Here is a 14,449-nt window from a genome sequence, read left to right on the forward strand (position 1 = left end):
TTCCGCTACATCGCACAACAGACAGTAAGGGGCTACCATGAGTTTTCCAATTGCCCGGCCCCGCGAGAGTCGCAGCAACACTTGCCCCAATAGAGCGGGCGTTCTACACCAGCGCCCAGCGGGCGCTCCACAGCCAAAGTAAAATGCTGACGCCACAGAAATGCTTGGGCAATACACAGTTGCCAGACAGGCATTACAGGTATGGCACTCGCCCGATCTAGAGTAGAACGCCTAGTACAGGTATCTCGAGGTCCATCTTCACGCGGTCCATGTGGCGCCGGAGACCCCCCGCAGTTCTTTGACCGCGAAAATGCCCTAAATTCTGCAGGCAATAAACTCCTGTCACCCGCTTCTCTCACTGTCGGCAGCAAGTAAGAGCACTACAGTCGGGTATAGTGCAAGATAGACATCTTGGCCTCTCTCCTAGTGGTTTCGCGGTCGAGAGGTTCCACGTCAGTACCAAACGCATGCATGCAGTTTTCGGAGAGCTTCTCGGGACGTCTATGCCAGGGCTTTCCGTACCTCGAGAAGTTTCGTGAGACCTCTGATTACTACACACTAGCTTGACAACTCTTGTCTGAATTAGTGCTCAACGGGTGCACAGGTATGGTTCTCGGCCTCTGTCGGCCAGTTCTGTATACCCGGAGCGACCACCGGCTGTTTCCATTTTCTCGATACAGCAGCCAGAAAGAAGTGGCGAGATCTATATTCCTTCGAATTTATTTCGCGACTTGTGTGTATTAATGGAGCTGAATACATACCGGGCACTCACGAAGGTAATCACTGCCCTTCTTCAAGTTACTGAGCCGGAGCCGGGGTTCATCGAGGCGTAGCACCCGTGTCGCGCTCTTTGGTCTTGTTCCGAATCTTGGGTTGCCCTATTGTGAAGCCGGCACTTTGACATCTGGATTTTCGCCCGCCAAGACACGGCCAGTCACTGTTTTCAGTCCGGACCATGAACACATCGTCCTCAGCTCGCATTCGACGGAGCGCTTAAGCTACGTAGCTCCGTTCCACGATCCAGCGTAACCTTCGGGCGGCGGTCTGTCTCTGAAAACAACCTTCGTTCCTTTGTCGTCACTCGTCTCCCTTGTAGACGAAGAGTGGCCGCGGCGGTGCCCACCTCAGTTTACACACCGGTGGTATGCACAGCGTGTATATATTTGCACATGTGTACTTACATAATGAGGTCCGCGTGCACACGCATGTGGGCTGGTGCCTTGGTTTTTTATTCCATTGTTGCCAGCCACGTTTCATGTTCTGAGGTGTTGGTACTCGCAGAGGTAGGCTAGGCAGGTAGGAGGTCCGTCCCACTTAGACGGTCATGCAAGTCTGCTTCTGGCCGGCAAGACGACTGTCTGTTGCGCCTAGTCGTTTTTGCTGAAATACATACTCCACTCACAAGCGTGCTCTAGGGAAGTGTCGATACACCCACTGTTTATCGTCACCTTTGATAGTCGGCCGTGGAACGCCGCTAGCCACCCTTTAACTCGTGTACACGTCAGTACGCTGGCCCGTCTTTGTGGTGTGCATGTGCCGCCTACTTCTCCGTTCAGGGCCAAGCGCAGGCCGAGTGTCAGAACTGTTTTCAAGTGGGACAGTAAGTCTCCCGTAGAAAGCACTTGCTCTCTTCAGTGAGTGGCGTGGAAGAAGTGGTACCGGCTGGGTCACTTCTGCCTCGTATTCTTCTGGTATGTATTCAGTCGACCTGTCGCGCTTGGCTGTCTAATAGCTTTTTCCGCTTACGTCTCCACTTCGACAGACCTGGACTGAATGCAAAGAGCTCTGTGTGTGCTGCGAGCTGTTGGAGTAGTCATTTTCGGAGTCACAACAAGAAGGGTACTTACACTCAGCAAGAAAGAGAAGATGGGCGTGTGTGAGTGAGAGAGAGCTCGCTAGTGATGTGGACAAGCATACTCTCCCGAGAGACGAGTTCGGCTGGACGGATCTCGTCGGATGCCCTACAAACGGCTCGGTGGCTGGCCCTTGTTCGCTAGCTGTTCCTGCGCCGCACTAGAGCATTCGTATGCGGCTTGATAGGTTCCCGAAACTTATCTCCCAAGCGCACTCGAGGGATAAGAAATGACTCGATGAGCTGTTTGTGAATGTTTTTCTGCTCGTGACACTGCGGAAAAGGGGGAAAAGTCAAGCGGCTGTTCTCTAGAATCTCGAGGGACTTGAACTGACACAAGAGTTTCATCTGACCTGCTGCCGTACGCATCGGCTGTTTTTGTTCTCCCACTCAGCTGGACATACCAGTGTCGCAATGAGAAGGTCTACCTTACTCGCCCCTCGCGCACACAAGTTCTGAAGTAAGTCTTCACATCCTTTTGCCTCTCGACGTGCTCCTCGCTAGCTGCGGGGCCATCGGGGAACAGAGGCCTGGGCTACACGAAATACCTGCAGAAGCGGAGCGCAGCACGCGGAGTGATGCTTGGCTCTACATGGAGGCGCTGGGCGTGCCGCGGGGTGTGGGGTTACACTTCTCCTTTACTTTTCGGTATGACTGTGTCTGCTTGTCTACCATATCCATGTTAGGTGCGCTCAGTATGAAGTCTTTGCAAGAGCTTCCTCATCGTCGCAGTCGCTCTCTTCTCCTTATGTGTATTCCCATGTGTACTCCGGCTGTGTGGTGGGACGGGCAAGACTCAAGGCCGGGTGCTGCCGTCACTCCCCCTGTCCAACTTCTACTGACCTTTGTGTTCACTGTACAGGAACCCAAAGCTGCGTCCTCGTCTGCTAGAAGGAGAAGACATCCCTGATATTCCTCTGTAAGGAGAGTGATAGCCTTTTCAGTTCACACACATCGTCCTGCGTTCAGCTTCAAGATAGGCAGTTTTCTTGTTTGTAGGGCGTCTGCTTGGTGTCGAAGTGGAACATTTTCAACCACGCCTTCAGTGAAGCCTCCCATGCCCAAACGTCCTGTATACAAAAGAGAGCCGTTTTATATGTGTGTCATGGGCGAAAGAGCTGTCAGTACCTGACGCCCGCTCCAAGGCTCTCTTCGCTCCCTGACCGAGAAGGTAACCTCGGGGGCAGAAGTGTAAAAGAGGATCGCTTCTATACAGGAACACAGGGTCAACCGCAAAAGATCGTTCTTCGCGTTGTGTTTGAATCTCACTGGTATCTGATGATGTTTCTTCTTTTGTGCTAAGAAGGAGGCTTAGTTGGAGTCTCGAGGAAAGATTTTCGTAGGTCCACTTTGGTTCGACGTTTAGTGGCAGTGCAAGGAGGGTTGTTCTTCCTGCTTTTGTTAGCAGCTCTCGACGTTATGCCAGTGACGATCTGGCGTTGATCTCAGTCGTCTCTATGGATAGCTTGGACTTTTTGGGTCTGTGTGACTTTCCCTTTCAGCATCACTGATGGGGACTTCTCGAGAGACCCTCGCCTTGTCCAACAGCTCTTGGCAGAGGTAAAGAGTGGCTTATCGTCTTCTTCATCGTCTTCTTCTTCTTCCTCATCGTCATCATCATCATCCTCGTCATCGTCGTCTTCTTCTTCGTCGTCTTCGTCTTCTTCCTCAGAGGGAGGCAGCAGTAGCGACAGTGAGTCAGACAGAAAGAGAAGGAAAAAAGCGAGGGTGAAAAGAGAGAAGAGACGGGAGCGCGTGAAGCAGGAAGGTGAAGGGCCCTCCGAACTCCAAGCACTGAAGAAAAAACGGGACAAGCACAGGAAAGTGAAGCAAGAAGAAGATAACAGTCAGAGTCTCCTAGCACGGGTGAAGGAAGAGGAGAAAGAGGAGAAGTATGCGAACAGCCCAGGCAAGGAGGAAGACAGTGATGCACCGCGGCGGAAGAGCAAGACTCGTAGCTCGAAGCGAGACAGGCATGAGAACGGGGTGTCGAAGCGTCGTCATGCTGATCGAGGAAGGGAGATCGGCACGAAGCGAGAAAAAGAAGTGACGGATAGCAGTGGAGAGGAGAGAAGAGGGAGCTATGAGAGGGAGCGCCATCGAGGTGTCAGGCCGTCAGACTACACAGAATCAGAGCTGGGCGGAGAAAAAAGAAGAAGAAAGATACAGTGCCACCGTAGTGGCGTGTATGCTGAAGATGCGGAAGATCTAAAGAGTTCAAAGCATGACGACAGACAGGCCAGCGAGCGAGAGAGGACCGACTCACACGGAGGCAGGCGGAGTGAACATGACAGGAGGAGGGGCAAACGAGAGCGACGTTTTCACGGAGAAAACAGTTACAGCGGAGACGAAGGGTCCTGGAAGGACTCGCGGCGTGAGCGGAAGAGTGCGAGAGAGGACGAGAAACGAACTGAGAAGAAAAGAGGAAAAGACAGATATCCAAAAAGAGGAGGAGATGACGACAGTGACGGTACAGGAGAGCGGAGAAACAACGGCAGAGAGAGGAAAGAGACAAGACGGTGATATGGAAGATGACACCGCAGCAGGAAGCAGCCGGTATATGGACGGAGCGAAATAGCAAGGAACGTAGCTGAGGAACGAAGTGGATGAGACCATGGCCGGCTGGACCGAGGCGGACGGAAAACGCTACGGGGAAAGCAGAATGGGATGTTGAGCCGATTTCAGACACGCGGCGGAAGCGATGTGCGCTTGCTGGTACCGCCAAATCGCCTGTCCGGCTTCCCGGGCATGGGTGGTTGTGTGAAAACAGCAGACAGAAGACGAGGGATGCGGGAGAAGAAAAGCACGATTGATAAGCAAGAAGAGACCGAGTAGAGCACGAAGGCTCATTTAGAGCACATAGCAAGGGCGTCTAGAAACTGTATTTCAATGCCCTTTATTACAGAAGAGGCAGTTCCTCGCAAGACTTGCGCAGACGCCACGGAGGAGGATCGGTTAGCGGCTGTCGTGAGAGAAAGTAAAACATGACGGAAGATGCGCGTGCCTCGTTGGCTTTAACCAGTATCGTGGTAAGCACGTGCCGTTTCAAGTCTTCGGTTAAGTTTAGACCTCTCGGGAGCAGTTGTCCTGAGCTGCCTTGTTGATGCCGACAGCCTGACAACGATCCGCGGTTGTCTGTACCAAGTCATATGGGTAGCAAAGAGTGAAGTGTGACCTTAAGCTTTCGTTCTTTTTCAAACGGACGTCACTGCGTCCAGGCATCTGAAGAGCCGGAACTCACTGTTGCCTCGAGTTTGTGCAGCGGGAAACTGGCGGGTACCTTACAACTTCCACGTCTTCTTAGGCAAGGTGAGAAAGCTCCCTTGTGGTGAAACTTCCCTTGACAAAATGGTGTCGGGCTGACTGAGCATGTTCGACCCGTTTTCGAGAGGCCGCTTGCACGAGCAACACGATCAGGCACCTCGCGCTTCTGTGACCGAGGCTTGGTCAAAAATGTTGACACTAAGCTCCTCTTTGCTGGACTTCTTTCCCAGTTGGGAGATGCCCTGTACCACACCTTCAACCTTCGTGCCATCCGTGCAGGTACAGAAGAAACTCTTCCGTGAAGCCCTGGTTATTGCCAGCTTCGGGGTGCGTGGCAAATTTCTAACAGCGCATTCTGTGCCAGTTGTGCGTCCTTTAGCTGTGAGATATAGGAATATTGCACCCTCGTTTCCAAACTGCTGTCGAATTTTTCGAGGATGGCAATCTGTCTCAGAGCCGCTGTTGAGGCAAGCTGCGATAATCGCCCTAACCATAACCAACGATGGCGGGGGAGTCGCTGTCAGTTACTTCACTGATTGTCCTGAGGAATTCCTTCCTTGCCGCCTTCGAGCTTGCTAGGGTTCCGAAACAAGATAACTGTGTTGGCGACGTCCGGCGGCGCCTGTGGCGGTGCAAGACCGTGATCGCTTTTCCTTACGGATCGGTTGCGGCACGAGCTCGAGTCCTCCCGCTCTGCGCCCCGGTGTGCAGTGTGTATACTGGCCCCTGCAGCACCCGCAAGCGACCTGGTCCGTAGCGTGGTTGAGGTGAGTATAACTCTCACACTTACCCCAGCTTGTACTGGTTCCTATAAAGACTGCCGGAGCCGGCTTCGACTTGGAAATCCATGGAAAAAGACGGCACCCGACACTCGTCCACCCCCCTTGCCTGTCTTGCCGGCAGTGGCATTGTGAATGGCTCGGTCACACTCCTGCTACCAGACACCTTGCACGTGGACCCAATGGCCTCTCACGTCAGGCAGCGGCGTGAAATCCGACACAAGGGAGTTTCGGGAACTATGGAGATTTTCGCGGCCAACCCGCCCTGCTCGTTTACTCTTTACTTGGTTACGCCCGTTGTCACCTGTCCGGGCCTGCGTTAGCAAGGCTCTCTAAGAACGCTGGGAGGGTATCTCTTGAGAACCGATGTGTCGGGCGGGGCAGAACTGCATCTAAAGAGTACAGGCCGACAATTAGACCCTCACACGTTGTCTTTCTTCTTGCACCATGCCACAGACACTTCTTCGAAGCAGAGGCGATACCCAGTCAAGGCGTTCAGCGACAGGACTCACCGGATGGCTGGACAGCGACACTGGGTCTTGCTCTTTATCTCCCTGAAACTTGCTTACAGATAACGGTAACAAAAGCCCTGTGTTCTTTTTTTTTCTTGCTTTCTTATCAAGCGACTAGCTGCCATGTCCGGCTGGGCGTTTTCTCAGCTGCAAGCCGAATATCGCTACATTCGTTCGCCTGGCAGTTTGGCGTTGTCTCTTTATCTCGAGCGAAGCAACGCCGTCATATCGCACAGCCAGCCTTTTTTCGATAGCTTGTTTTGAGTCGGTGCGGCGGAAACCAAGGAGGCAGAAAGGACCGCATTTGCATGAGAGCCTGGTGATTTCTTTACAAGCAAGTTACGTTCCTCCTCCAAGACTGGAATTCGTTTTTCTTAGGCTTTCTCTAGCTTCGGAGCCGTGAGATTTTTTGGTGTGTTGGGCCACAGCGAATTTCATCGGTGTGCACTGTGACTGCGGCGTGTACAAGATTACATGAAGAGAAAATGCGGTGCGCGTCTTCCTGTGCTAATCCGCCAGGCTGTTTGAGCGTCTCTTCCGTGTATTCGGAGTAGGAAATTGTGCATATGAATTCTGCTCTCCCCGAACAGCTTCCTTCTGCTTGAGTGTGATGTGGCATTAGAAACGGCTGAGTATGCTTTTACTATCGGAAGGACAGGAAGACCGCTTTGGCACCCTCACCGGTACTTCTGTACCCTGCCTCGGTGGGGACCCACGAACCTTGCTCTTTTTGTGGTTTGGGTTCGCGGTTGTTCCTAGGTTACAAGCTTCTACTTTTTCCCTCCAGCGCTTGTCATCCGAAGAAGAGTCACTCGTCGTAATGGAGGGTCCGTTCAGGTCTCCTCGGGCAGGAAGGCTCGAGGGCCCAATGGGCCATTCCCAGCTACCGGACCCGCCAGCGCCGGTTTTTCCTGGTTGTTCTCTTAGACAAGGCGCAAACTGTCTGGAAGCAGCCCCAGACGGAGAAAGCCCCAGAAGGCTGTCGCGTCCTCAAAAGGCTCTCGACGTTGAAGTAATCCCGTTTCCAAAGGGCGAGAAAAATACGCGAGACCAGCCAGCTGCTGCGGCTGAGGCGGTCTCAGTCCCGGAGAGCTTCAAACAAAGAGTGAATGCTCACGTGTTTCCGGCGGCGTATGTCTTGGAGTCTCCTGTGCCTTTTCCCGACGCGCCTCCAGCTTACGGAACGACAGATCGTACACCTTCCCCAAGAGGGCATGGGAGGGAGCCGAAGAAGGAGACTGACTCAGCTTCTTCCAGGACAGACTGGAACAACCGTTCTCTTTCTTCGTCTGAAGGCATCAGTCAAAGAGGGAAGCCTCGTGAGAATGAGGCAGCACCGAACGGAAAAGAGCCGTCTCCTACTTCCGAAATTCAGGCACTGACGGGTGAAGAGAGAGAAGCGGGCAGAGTTCTCCCAGCCACTCGGTTGCCGGAGGAGAAAGGGCAAGGCCATCAATCAGGGAGCTGGCTGACAACGTCGCATCCACGGACTCGAAGAGCAACAGCGGAGGAGGGGGAGGGTGGCAGCACTCCAGAAAAAGACGTGAATAGCTCAGGCGGGGATCACCCTATAGCTCTAGAGAAGCAGCCTCAGCTCTCCGCAAGACATTTAGATCAGTCAGCTCGAGCGGGGCCTGCCCTTTCACAGAGTAAGGACCAAGCTGTGGGCCAAAACGGAGAGGGTTTACGGCCACGTCAGAAGGCGGGACTCAAGCAACCGTATAGCGTAGAGGCTCAACAGCTGAAGGTGCTGCGTCAGTTTGGGGAGCGGCCTGAGGCGCAGGTGCTTACTGCTGCAAGGGACCGTGCACACCGGTTGTCGTCTTCGCCTTCGGACGGAGGACAGGGAAGGGAATTTTCCCGTCATTTGAGTCGGAAGCTTCACCCAAGCCTGCAGGGACACTCTGCAAGAGTGTCAGGCAAAGAGCCAAGAGAATCGAGGTCGCTGTGGACGTCGACAACTGGAGTGAGGGGAGGTGTGAGGGAATGGTGTAGACGGAGAGCCAGTTGGTTTCTAGAGGTAGTACAGAGCCTTCCGAAAGTACCGGTGGGGGAAAGCGCACACCGCGTCTGCGCTGGGCCGTTGAGGTTCGACAGACCTGACGGGATACCAGAAGAAGCCCCAGCATTAAGTAAGCGTGCGAGCTTTGAGGGCTCCTTGTAGGTGTCCTGTCTAGTCGCTCAACTCACGTACGTTTGTCCTCGTGAGCTCTTCTGCGTGTACACCGTCTTCGCAAGTATGCCAGTGGTACTGCCGCCCTTCCTCTTTTTTCATTTGAACGCCGCTTTCGGCTTTCAATCTCCATTTGCTTGTTAGCGTAGGGCGACGACTTGCAGTTGTTGCGCCACGGAGAGCCGAAGTACTCCTTTTGATCGCTTGTTGTCTGGGAAGCGAAAGGGGGACGAGAGCGGAGCTGCTTCAGTAGAAACGGAGTAAGGGTCTAGAGATCTCATCCCGGTGCACGCTGCTGGTGCGCCCGCCCCGCCGATGCCTTTGCGGGCTATCCTATCCATTGTAAATCAAGAGAAGCGTAGGATGTTGGCAGGCATGACGGCGTGCCGTAATCGGTTGGTGGGTGCGCTGCCGAAGTGTTGATCAGACGGTTCCGTTCAAGCAGGCAGCGGGGAGAACGTGCTACGCGAACAGTGCACCACATCACACTGTTTTCACCTCAGACAGACTTCTTTGGTATGGTTTGCTGGAGTGGGTTTCCTTTGTCCGTGTGCATCACACTCTCACCCTCGTGCTCGGTTGCCGTCCGTAGACCCGGATATCACACGGAAGCTGTTGAAAGGACAACAGTGCTCTCTGGTGCGCTGTTTTTCTGAAATTCTGTACCTCCCCCTCAGCAGGTAATCCTGCACAGTGGTGTACATTTGTTTGTACTGGTCCGTTCACTTGCGACAGTGGCTAGAGTCTGGAGGCGCGTATCACTGTGATTCGCTTTCAGACAGTTGCTGCCGGAATGCCTTCTTCAAGGGAAGTGCCGGATCCCGAACACAGGCCAGCTATATACGACCGTACGCTGCAGCGATGGCTGCTGCTAGCGGGTTGTGCGCCGTGGGCGGGCTGGTTCACCTGTTCCTCGGGGTGAGAAGAAAGTTATGAAGTTCTGCCTCACCTTAGTTGAGCTTGCGTGACTGCTTGGAAGATTTCGCCGGACGTAAGGTCGGTGTACTGCTGCTTGCCTCAAAAGAAATTGTTAATGTTGCACGCACGGCTGCTGACGCGTGGGGCTTCTGTTTTTTCTAGTGCTGCGGTTGACAGACAGGCGCTCGATCCAGACTCACATACAGTATCGCGTGGTGGCTTACAGCTCTGTTTAGGGAGGGGCTGAGGTGACGGCCAGAGCTTGTTAGTGCTTGCAGAAGCTTTTCCAGTTTTGTGTCTTGTGAGAGTGTGACCGGTCCGAAGGGCATACGCACCTGTGATCACGACACCCTTACTACTCGGGCCAGGGGTTCTCGTATAAATAGTGTGCACGCGACAGGGCGTATCTTCGAACGAGGGACGAAGTGGTGTCGTTGTGCTTAGAGAGCGCCAGGGACTCCAGTGCGTTTTCAGTGCAGCAAGAAGCCAGAGCGAGACCGTTGCTGGTTGTCCAAATAGGAACCGGGTCTGTTCGTTAGAGCTGCCTTGAATGTTCAGCACTTAAAGCAATGTTGCACTCAGGGCAGTGCCTTTCTTATAACGGTGTTTTGTTCTCGAACACGACCCAACACCCAGATGCGAGCAGCACATTTTTTTCCTGATTCCTTCCACAAAAGCTGTCCCCTCCCTAAGTGAAACCTCAGACGTAGCGCTACAGAAAAGTGCCGAGATGTCCAGGCTACTGCGTGAGCTCCTCGGCGACCATGTGTTTTTGCGTTCGTTTGCGTGCCACCAGGTTTTCCTTTCTTTTCCATCCGCTTCGGACTCAACGTCTTTCTCATTTGTTCCCCCGCCTCGCGCTTTAGCCCTTTCCTGTTTTCTGTGGGCAGCTTTTGTTTCCGCTCTCGCGGCAGCGGCTATTCCCGCTCTGTTGTTTATTTCCAGCCTCTCCGATTTGCGTCGCTCTTCTTCCTTTCTTGGCAATGGTAGTTCCACGGACTCGTCGTCGCCGTCGTCTGTTCCTCATTTGCGTAGTGGCTTCTCTTTGGAAAATCCTTTTGCGGTGGTCTACGCTGGGAAAGACCAGAAATCGGCTGGTCCAACGCCGAAGCTTCAAGAATCTCAAACCGGGGACAACCGTGCTCGTCTACGTGAACATGTGTCCTCCCCTACTTCATTTGAATGCCTACAGAATGCACGCGATGCTCTATTCGGAGCGGCTTTTCTGAGAATATACGCTATGTGTTCCCGCGGCGACTTAGCAGGTGCGAAAGACACGGCGTCTAGCTGCGCTGAGGTGGACGCTTGGTGCAACTGGGGAGAGGAAGGAACGGAAGAAGGGATAGTCTACACGCAAGAAACTCCCAGTGCCTCCTCAGGGCCCGAGATGGAGGACGCCGTCCGCTGGAACGCCACGATGGAGATCCCGCACCCATCACAGACGCCGCATTGTCGGCGTACGAACGCTGCATCTGCGTGCAGTCATTCATCTTCTGGCACGTCATTGGAGCTCCTGCACGACGGGACGCTCTCGGACAAGCGTGCTCCCCTCGTAGTGGCTGAGCGGAGGATGAAGGTCACGATTTTCCGCGCAACTAGGCTTATAGGGTGTATGAGTTTTTTTGCCACCATCGGTCGGCTTCTCTTGTTGAGCGCGGCAATAGCGTGGGGAAGAGGCAACGGAGACGAGAAGTCTACAGCAACTGCACATGCAGATGGCGTTGCTCTACCGTTCTCTTACTTGTCTTTTTCCACATCGTCTGCTCCCTCTCCTGTCCATCTCGACAGATTGTGCTCGTGGCTGGCTCTGGACGTAGTTCCTCTGCTCGCCATTGTCCATTATGGTGCTGTGGCGCTTCTTGTGAGGCCGAGAAAAGAGTCGGGGATCTTGGAGAGGCAGGGGATCGTCATTTGCCTGATTTTCGGGTTGTCAGCTGCAGCAGAAGTCTTTTTTTTCCCTGGGAGCTGTGGAAGATTTGCGGTCTTTTGGAGGACAGCAACGTCGGCCGGACTCAAAGTAGGGAAGTAAAGTGTCCTGTTGATGCAAGCTACGAGAAACTGTGCTTACCTCGAAAAGACAGTCGTGGCCGTGCCCGATGTGCTCATCGAGACGCGAGGCCTGCAGTGGCGTTTGTATTCCTCTTGGTGTTTCTGCATAGGTTTCCGAACTTGAAGTGTGAGGAAATAGGAGGCGGTAGGGTATTGGTACTGCGTCTTCCGTGTTGAGATACAGAGGATTTGCAGATCGGATGTGTGGAGTCTGGTTGAGGCGTAGGCGAGAGTTTTGGTGTACACAGGAGATGTTGTGGCAATCAAAGCTAGTGGCGTTCAAGTACATGTATATCTCCAGGTTGTGCCTTGGGGTGGACCTGTTTATAGAGCATGCGTGTTCCTAGCGACGCTCGGCGAAGGTCTTGTGTTGGTTCCCCTGTTTCCTCTCGCACCTTACAGGAGTTCAAAGCACAGTGTCTCATCACAAGTTTCTCTCTCTCTTGCACGTGATATTGCCACGCTTAGGTCAGCCTCGTTTGTCCGCTGATCAGGATTCGAGTTTTCCGCCATTTTCCCTTGCCTGTACTGCGGTGCTGATGTCTGCTTGCGGCTATTCTTCCACTTACCGGCCTTACTGGCCTCTTAGTTATATATGTGTTTCTGCCTGCCGACACTCAAGTCATAGTGGTAAACAAAAAACAGAATCCAGGAGTCCAGGCACGAAAATTTTTTTCTGTTTGGTTCCGCAGGTTTGCCTTGTCTTACTTCTCTGGGGACAGCAACTCTTCGACTCCGCCATGCAGCAGTACTCCCTTCAAGGGCGGAGTCAGATGCTGTCATCACTCACCGCTGGCGCGGCCGGAGACTCCTTGATTCTCGCGTCCACCGCACGTACAGCAGCAGCCGCCGCAACACTGTGGGCTTTGGCGGTGAAGAGGCACAACAGACACGTGAGGCAACGTGAAAGAGATCCTTCTGGTAGTAGCTGCACCCCTCGTCCTGGGCTGGTATCCCCTTCAGCTAGAGCAGAGCGGGGTCCCGCACTTCAGCAGGCAATCCGGAATCAGGCTATCGACGTCTACCGGGAGAAGCAAAGGGAGCTCGCTCGTCTGCATACAGGAATATGAGACGACGTGCTGCTACGCTGACCCATGGATAGTCGGAAAGCCTGTTTCGGAGTGACCCCCCTCAGCGGGATGGGCATTGAAAACCCTATTGCATCCACCTCGTTCCCAGTCTCAGTAATTCGCAGATGATCTCGGTAGAGGTGTTCGACTTGGCCGCGGCAGTCGTTCAGTTCTGCAAGGGCGAGCTGAGGAGCCAGCGAAACTGTGGCTTGAAGATGTTTCTCCTTTCTCTCAGAGGAGGATGGTATCAAGAAATGCACCAGGTTGCTTGCGGGCCGGAGGAGCACGGAGCTTTTTGATTGCGTTCTGAAGAGCCATAGCAGCGTTAGAATCGTATTCTCGGATATTTCATATCGATGTCGAGGTCCTAGGAGCACGGCGCCCAACAGGCTTTGCTTGCAGGAGAGTGAAACTTGGTTTTCTTGTCTGACCTTTCTCGCCCGCATTTTTCCGTTTCTGCTCCCTAAGCGCCGACAGAAAGACAAGCTCCGCGCTTTCATTGTGTCTACCGCGATTGGTATGGTGCTCGCGATGCAGTCCCGGCACGGCCGCTCCATGAGGTGTGCCGTGTGTCAGTGAGCCGCCTGCGGCCGCTGCGCGGTTTACGGGCAACCAGCCCATTTACTAGGTGCCTTGTCATGAGCGAATTGCGTGGGCAGCCGGTGACCGGGACGGAACACCGGATAACAGAAGTCTCCGTGCAGCTCGGACACCGGGTCCATTGGGCGTCAAAACGCCTAACCAGATACGCGTGAACATGTCTTGTCAGATGTGCACGAAGATGCCTCGGATGACCCTCACGGACATATCCGGCCTCATTTATATGGATACGCTTAGTCGAGTGTGCAAAGACATGCCTAGCGCGGTATGCTGAGCGAGTCGAGCCTGTGGCCTGATACCCCTGCTCGCCGACTACGCCCGAACAGATTCACTGTCTTACGCTTTGCTGAGCTGTTCTCCAGCTTCCCGTAATAAAGTCTAGCTCAAGATTTTCCCCGACAGATTTTGTGGACGTCGCGGCCGCCGCCTTACCGCGAAAAGCACTCTGGAACAAGTATCTTGTTCTGACAGCGACTGTTCCTCCTGAGAAACGGGAGAATGCCATTCCAACGCGAATAGCATCTGACACGCCCGCTGATCAGAGAGCTGTGCCTCTGGTTGCGTGTTGTCTCTCGAGACGCGTTTCTGCTTTTTCCTTCTTGTCTCTTCCGCCCTGTGACGGTGTAATCACGCGACACCCGTAGCTAATTGAAGAATACTGTACATAGCACCAGGTAATGCTTTCTTATTACAACCTTTGTCGGGTCACACTAGTGTCGCAGTCGTCTGCTTGAAGGTCTGAGTACACCGCGCATCCCATACCACAACCAGCTGAAATCCGAAGGACGACCTGACGGTGGTTTCCTCGCTACACTTCTGACGACGCACGTACCTTCGGCTATGGTAACAGTACATGCGTACCGACATCTCTTTGAGTGCGTTCCCGTTTCGCGAAGGGGAGCTGAGACCGACACGTAGTCCCGGAGACGGTGACGGCCCCAAGCCCCCCCTACCGGACACTATACCACGTCGCTACGGAGAGGTTTATGTTGCGCTCTAATTTTCTGTCTAGCCATTTCTCCTTTCTGCAGCACGCTTTATTTGTCCGGCTGCAAATACGTACAGATACACTAGCGCTGATAGGTATTCGGTTTGGCTCTCCAGAAACGCAGACACACACCCGTAAAGGGCTCAGTCTCGCGTGTCCACGATGCGATCTGCGACCCTGTCCTACCACCGCAAGAACTTTCCCTGTGTGTTGCCCTGTTTGCGTCAAGGCGCGGATAATATCT

The 14,449-nt window shown here is 53.7% G+C and overlaps 2 protein-coding genes across 2 annotated transcripts; both read left to right on the forward strand.

Annotated features, from left to right (window-relative positions):
* The first annotated feature begins 567 nt into the window (after positions 1–567).
* CSUI_000257 (uncharacterized protein) lies at positions 568–5,049 on the forward strand. The gene is made up of 5 exons (XM_068060491.1): positions 568–1,142; positions 1,557–1,600; positions 2,247–2,312; positions 2,715–2,771; positions 3,355–5,049. The coding sequence occupies exon 5, from the start codon at positions 4,077–4,079 to the stop codon at positions 4,428–4,430; it is 354 nt and encodes a 117-aa protein (XP_067927527.1). The 5' UTR covers positions 568–1,142; positions 1,557–1,600; positions 2,247–2,312; positions 2,715–2,771; positions 3,355–4,076; the 3' UTR covers positions 4,431–5,049.
* Positions 5,050–5,607: 558 nt separating this feature from the next.
* CSUI_000258 (uncharacterized protein) lies at positions 5,608–13,601 on the forward strand. The gene is made up of 6 exons (XM_068060492.1): positions 5,608–5,883; positions 6,352–6,472; positions 7,167–8,539; positions 9,359–9,498; positions 10,295–11,515; positions 12,240–13,601. The coding sequence occupies exons 3-6, from the start codon at positions 7,228–7,230 to the stop codon at positions 12,615–12,617; spliced, it is 3,051 nt and encodes a 1,016-aa protein (XP_067927528.1). The 5' UTR covers positions 5,608–5,883; positions 6,352–6,472; positions 7,167–7,227; the 3' UTR covers positions 12,618–13,601.
* Positions 13,602–14,449: the final 848 nt, after the last annotated feature.

Source organism: Cystoisospora suis, assembly GCF_002600585.1.
Source record: "Cystoisospora suis strain Wien I chromosome Unknown contig_112, whole genome shotgun sequence".
Lineage (NCBI taxonomy): Eukaryota > Apicomplexa > Conoidasida > Eucoccidiorida > Sarcocystidae > Cystoisospora > Cystoisospora suis.

What these genes read in the sequence shown, in the direction of transcription:
- CSUI_000258 (XM_068060492.1), top strand. Translation starts at nt 7,228, where the DNA reads ATGGAGGGTCCGTTCAGGTCTCCTCGGGCAGGAAGGCTCGAGGGCCCA. An exon ending in AGAAGAAGCCCCAGCATTAA is followed by an intron (nt 8,540 to 9,358) that starts GTAAGCGTGCGA and finishes ATTCGCTTTCAG; the next exon opens with ACAGTTGCTGCCGGAATGCC. An exon ending in TGGTTCACCTGTTCCTCGGG is followed by an intron (nt 9,499 to 10,294) that starts GTGAGAAGAAAG and finishes GCGTGCCACCAG; the next exon opens with GTTTTCCTTTCTTTTCCATC.
- CSUI_000257 (XM_068060491.1), top strand. Translation starts at nt 4,077, where the DNA reads ATGACGACAGACAGGCCAGCGAGCGAGAGAGGACCGACTCACACGGAG.